Source organism: Ipomoea triloba, chromosome 15, assembly GCF_003576645.1.
Source record: "Ipomoea triloba cultivar NCNSP0323 chromosome 15, ASM357664v1".
Classification (NCBI taxonomy): Eukaryota; Viridiplantae; Streptophyta; class Magnoliopsida; order Solanales; family Convolvulaceae; genus Ipomoea; species Ipomoea triloba.
In genome coordinates, this window is record NC_044930.1 from 22,109,941 (window position 1) to 22,114,940 (window position 5,000).

Consider the following 5,000-nt stretch of genomic DNA (forward strand, 5'->3'; position numbering starts at 1 on the left):
TTCTGCAAAAAGAAAAAAAAAAACATTAAAACTAAAACCTAGGCATCCGATATCATCGCCGCCGCCTAGTAGCAGCCGACGTCTTTTCCGCCACTTATCAGCAGCCGACATCGTCGTCCCACGCAATAGCTTCCAGCTACATCCTTCGTCGTAGACCTCCTCTGACGTCACTACCTTGTTTCTCTGTTTCTATTTCCGGTAATTCCTCTAAACCCTTAGCACAATTCGACCAATGCATATGCTTCTATGTTTTCATTTGGTAAAAATCTGTTGTCGAAGAGGAAGATGCAGAAAGGGTTAAATTGATAACACTTAACTGCAATTAGGTTAGTTGAAATGATTGAAAATCCAGTGGTGATGAGTTAACTAGTCAATGGTTTGCAGTTTGCTTCATTTTCGAGTATTAGTGCTTGAACTTGAATTAAATTACTTGTTCTGGATACACATTTCATCTTCTTGACTTTTATATTAGCTGAAACATTGAGTACTATACAGAGACTTATTCTGATAATTGGGTTGTGAATTCAATTTGATTAATTCTAGGGTATTTTTTGTATTGGAAAAATGGATGTATTTAGATTAGCTTATTATTTGCCTGAAGCCCTTTGCATGCCAGAATGTTTTTAGTAAATTGATTGATTTCATGACCTTGAATACCTCACTACCATTGCCAGTGAATTTGGCATTTCTTTAACAATAATGATTGTCATCATGTTTAAATTATATCTATATATTGTCAAAGTATATCAAATCTTATGTTTTCTAATGACCCTGATAGTTTCAACATATTGAAATAGTTTGCAGAGCCTTCATAAACCATATTCTTGAGAGTGTTTGTAGAAACTGCAGAACAAGCTAAGCATTCTTTCCAACTTCTATCTTTTCTCTTTTTAGGTAAAAGAATAAACAAAGTTCCAATCAGCCTCAGCATTTACAGCTTTGCCAATCAATATTTCAACAATCAGGGAGTGTATAGCCTTATCATTTGATCAATCTTTGCACAACAAACAGGACAACCCCAAATCTTGGCCTTGGTTTTGTTCAGACTAGATATGCAACCAACCATATGGCCAAATGATTTTGGGTTTGATTTCCTATTTCATTATTTAATTGTTCAAGTACTTGCTACTAGTGGAACTTGGCAATAATAAGCTACTGGTATGGTCATGGCTGTAGAAGATGAAATTGTGGGTGCTCTAACGAAATCAGAAAAATCTAGGAAGTCTAAGAAAAGGAAAGAGAGGAACAATGATATTTTATCTGCTAATCCTGTTTATATTGTGAAGGATGTGGGAGTTGAGGGAGATAAAAGCATTTTGGGAGAAACTTTGACAAAAATGAAGAGTGATAGTGAAGGTGTTGAAAGAATGAAGAAAAAAAAGAAAGCTGCTGGAGATAATAAAATGGGAGCACTTATGGAGGATACTAATGGGATTACTGTTGAGAAAGCAGAAAAGAAAAAAAGGGAAAGAGAGCTTCAAAGCAATTACAATGAGTCACAAGCTGTGTCCCAAGATACTGGAAATGATGTTTCTTTAGACAATAGAGGTTATGTAAATTCAACTGCAACTGAGATGCTTGAAAGCAAAAGGAGACATGAAAAGAAGGCACGGACAATCACTGATGGTTGCACTGAGGGTAAAATGGAGAAAGTTAAAAGGAAGAAGAAAATGAACAAGAAGGAAAAGGGGGAGGATGACCAAGGATCAGTAGGTGTGGTTACAGATCTTACATGTGCTGAAGGCATTGCAGACTTTAGTGTAAATGAAACACAGGCTAGTGGAGTGGCAAATGCTAATATTAGCCGGAAACAGGTCAAAGATGGTTCTAAAGATCCAAAACGGAAAAATAGCAAGAAGAAAGTGAGATTTTCCAATGAGTTGAAGGTATTTCCCAAGTCTAATGTTCCTGAGAGTGGGAAAGGTCAAAATGAAGTAATGGAGTTGATTCGAGGTAAGCGGTTCTCTAAAATAGAAGATGAGATAATTAAACAAGCCGTTTTCAAGTACATAGAGACATATAATTTAGGCGAGGAAGGCTTGGATATGGTTTTAAATTGTAAATATCACCCTAAAGTAAAAAACTGCTGGAAGGTAATAGGAGCTGACATACCAAATAGGCCTCTCAAGGCAGTCTACCATCGTGCTCAAACATTATTTCGACGATCTGAAAACCGAAAGTGGACTGAAGAAGAAAAAGCTTTGATACTGGAGCACGTGAAATTAAATGGGAATAAGTGGAAATCACTTGCTGACAAACTTGGCAGGTATTGGAATCATGTGAGGGATACATGGCGCAGGATATACTTACCTAACTTGAAGAAAGGGCCCTGGTCTCAGGATGAGTACCAGAACTTATTTGATTTAGTAAACACTGATCTGCAATTGAGGATGCTTGAAGAGAAGAAATCCAGGCATGGCATGCTACGGGGTAACATCTGTTGGACCGCAATTAGTAATAAGTTATCCACACGTACTAATCCACAGTGTTGTCAGAAGTGGTACTATAACTTGACATCACCTATGGTAGCTGAAGGTACATGGTCTGATTCTGATGATTATCGCCTAATTGGTGCACTTTATACCTTGGATGCAACCTGCATAGAAAATGTGGAGTGGGATAATCTGCTGGAACATAGGGCCGGAGAATTATGTCTGAAGCGTTGGAAGCAAATGGTTATTCACATAGGGAACCATTGGAGCAAACCCTTTTCCGAACAAGTTGAAGTCCTAGCCAAAAGATACTGTCCCTCCTTAATTGAAATAAGGGAGGCCTGGGATAACAAGCCTGTTGTACCATGATGCAAAGTTATTTCCCATGAAAAGTCTGGGAAAAATTAAATTACAACCCACCTTCACCTGACCCAACACTCTCTTCTGGCCCTCTCTGAAAAAACAATTTGAAGAGATAACTATAGTTTCTTATTGACTTATTGTTATGTAAGATCAAAGTGGCTCTTGTTTAATGTTGTAATCTCTAGTTTTAATTCATGCAAAGCAGTTGAGGGATGATGACTAATGCTTTTCATGTGTAACCTACGACTTAAACTTTTCCAAGTTTTCTGCTGAAGAGCAATCAGTGTATGCGTGCGTTGAAGCATACTTTATGTTAATTACTCCGTATATTTATGTTGTGAAATATACTCCCTATTTTCTGTTTGATGTTTGGATATCTAGAATAGATTCAACTTATTCATAATTCAAAATTTAAAAATATTAATAATATCTACGAATCATAATCAGGTGTGATCGTCCCTTAACGTGCGGTCAGTGCGGCCGCACCACTATGTATACAAATATATACCACTCAATGTTAGAAAATGCACCACACAAATATGCATCATTAGGTACGCATCACTGAAAAACACACCACTAGGTATGCAAATATACCGTGTGTTTTTAGTGTTTTTGTGTATTTTCATTGTGGCGCGTTTTCTAACATTGAAACATTGAGTGGTGTGAACCGCACCGACCTCACAATATATATATATATATATATATATATATATATATATATATATATAGGGAAGGGTTCGGGATATCTTCCCGGTAAAAAATGGGGCGCATTCTCCCCTCATCTGAGCACCTCGGATGACAGACAACAAAAAGGAATTCATGAAATTATTTATAAAATTAATAAACAAACCACACACCTATTTTTTTTAAGAAACAAACCACGCACCTTAAGCATACAAACAAAGGACCTTAAGAACACAAACCACGAACCAAATGTTATAAATAACGCTCCTTAAGTACACAAACCACGCGCCTAAAGGTTAAAATGACATACCTTAAGTACACAAACCACACACCTTAAGAAGGAAATTCATGCACCTTAAACTTCAACAACTACTCACCTTAAGCACACAAAACCCACGCACCTTAAGAAGGAATTCACAGACCTTAAATTTGACCTAAATGCAAAAAAGACCAAATTGCCACCGCGCATTTTTTAATCATTGTTAATCCTGAATGTTGATTTAGGCAAGATCAATGACTCAAATTTAACCGCACAACCGCACCTGAGACCATCAATTGCATTGGAACCCATATATATATAAGAGTTTCATTTCATGTGTTTGGTTCATTCTGGAAGACTGTCAAGTGTTTGGTTCATTTCTAGAAAATGAATAGAATTGTATAATTATATATTTTTATTATTTTATTTATATAAAATATATTAATTAATATTATTTATTATTAAAAAAAAAAGTCGATGCTCTGGTTTCGGTCGGAAAGGAGAGTAGTTTTGGCGGAATGGTTTCCAGCGGAAACAAGTCCGCAGGAACGGGAGGCTATCCCTTGCACGAAAAAAGTTTCCGAAAAATGACTTCCGGACTCTTTTTTTTTTCAGAAGTTATTTTTCGTTAAAAAGGAGCCATTTTTCATGGTCAAAGGAAATCATTTTCCGTTGACCGCATACTTTTCTAACGTTGCCAAACACCGAAAACCTGGAAAATGATTTCCGGATTACCAAACACACCCTAAGTTTGAATCAAAACAAACCTACTTGTTTCCATACTAATCAAATTATATTTTTGTCTAAACTTAATCCGACTTTTGACCCAAAATTATAATCCAAAGTTTTGGAATCAGCATTAGACGATTTGGTCGTCTGGAGGTTTGGAGAAGCGAAAGATTTCACTGTAAGCTCAGCATACGATATTGCTTGCAACCACCCCCTCCCCGCCTCAATAGAAGCAAGCAAGTGGAATGCAATCTGGAAATTGAAAGTCCCCAGCCGAACCAAAACCTTCCTCTGGCTCGCTCGACATGAGAAACTACTGACGAACAATTTAAGGGCAAGACGAGGCATGTCAGCTGATAGTAATTGCTGCGTTTGCAGAGACAAACAGGAAGACATCGATCATGTGCTTCGCAAATGTCCCATGGCGGAGACAATCTGGGCCAGACTCTTACCAGCTTTCCACACAGCTACGGTGAATATCAACTTTCGAGCCTGGCTGGACCAAGGAATAGCCAGTAAAGGTAGAGGTAATA

At 37.4% G+C, this 5,000-nt stretch overlaps 1 protein-coding gene across 1 annotated transcript; it reads left to right on the top strand.

Annotated features, from left to right (window-relative positions):
- On the top strand, nt 1–3,159 carry LOC116007686 (cyclin-D-binding Myb-like transcription factor 1). Its single transcript, XM_031248433.1, has 2 exons — nt 1–198; nt 895–3,159. Exon 2 carries the CDS (start codon nt 1,161–1,163, stop codon nt 2,799–2,801), a length of 1,641 nt encoding a protein of 546 aa, XP_031104293.1. The 5' UTR covers nt 1–198; nt 895–1,160; the 3' UTR covers nt 2,802–3,159.
- Nucleotides 3,160–5,000: the final 1,841 nt, after the last annotated feature.

Coding starts and splice junctions, on each gene's coding strand:
- LOC116007686 (XM_031248433.1), top strand. CDS start 1,161: ATGGTCATGGCTGTAGAAGATGAAATTGTGGGTGCTCTAACGAAATCA.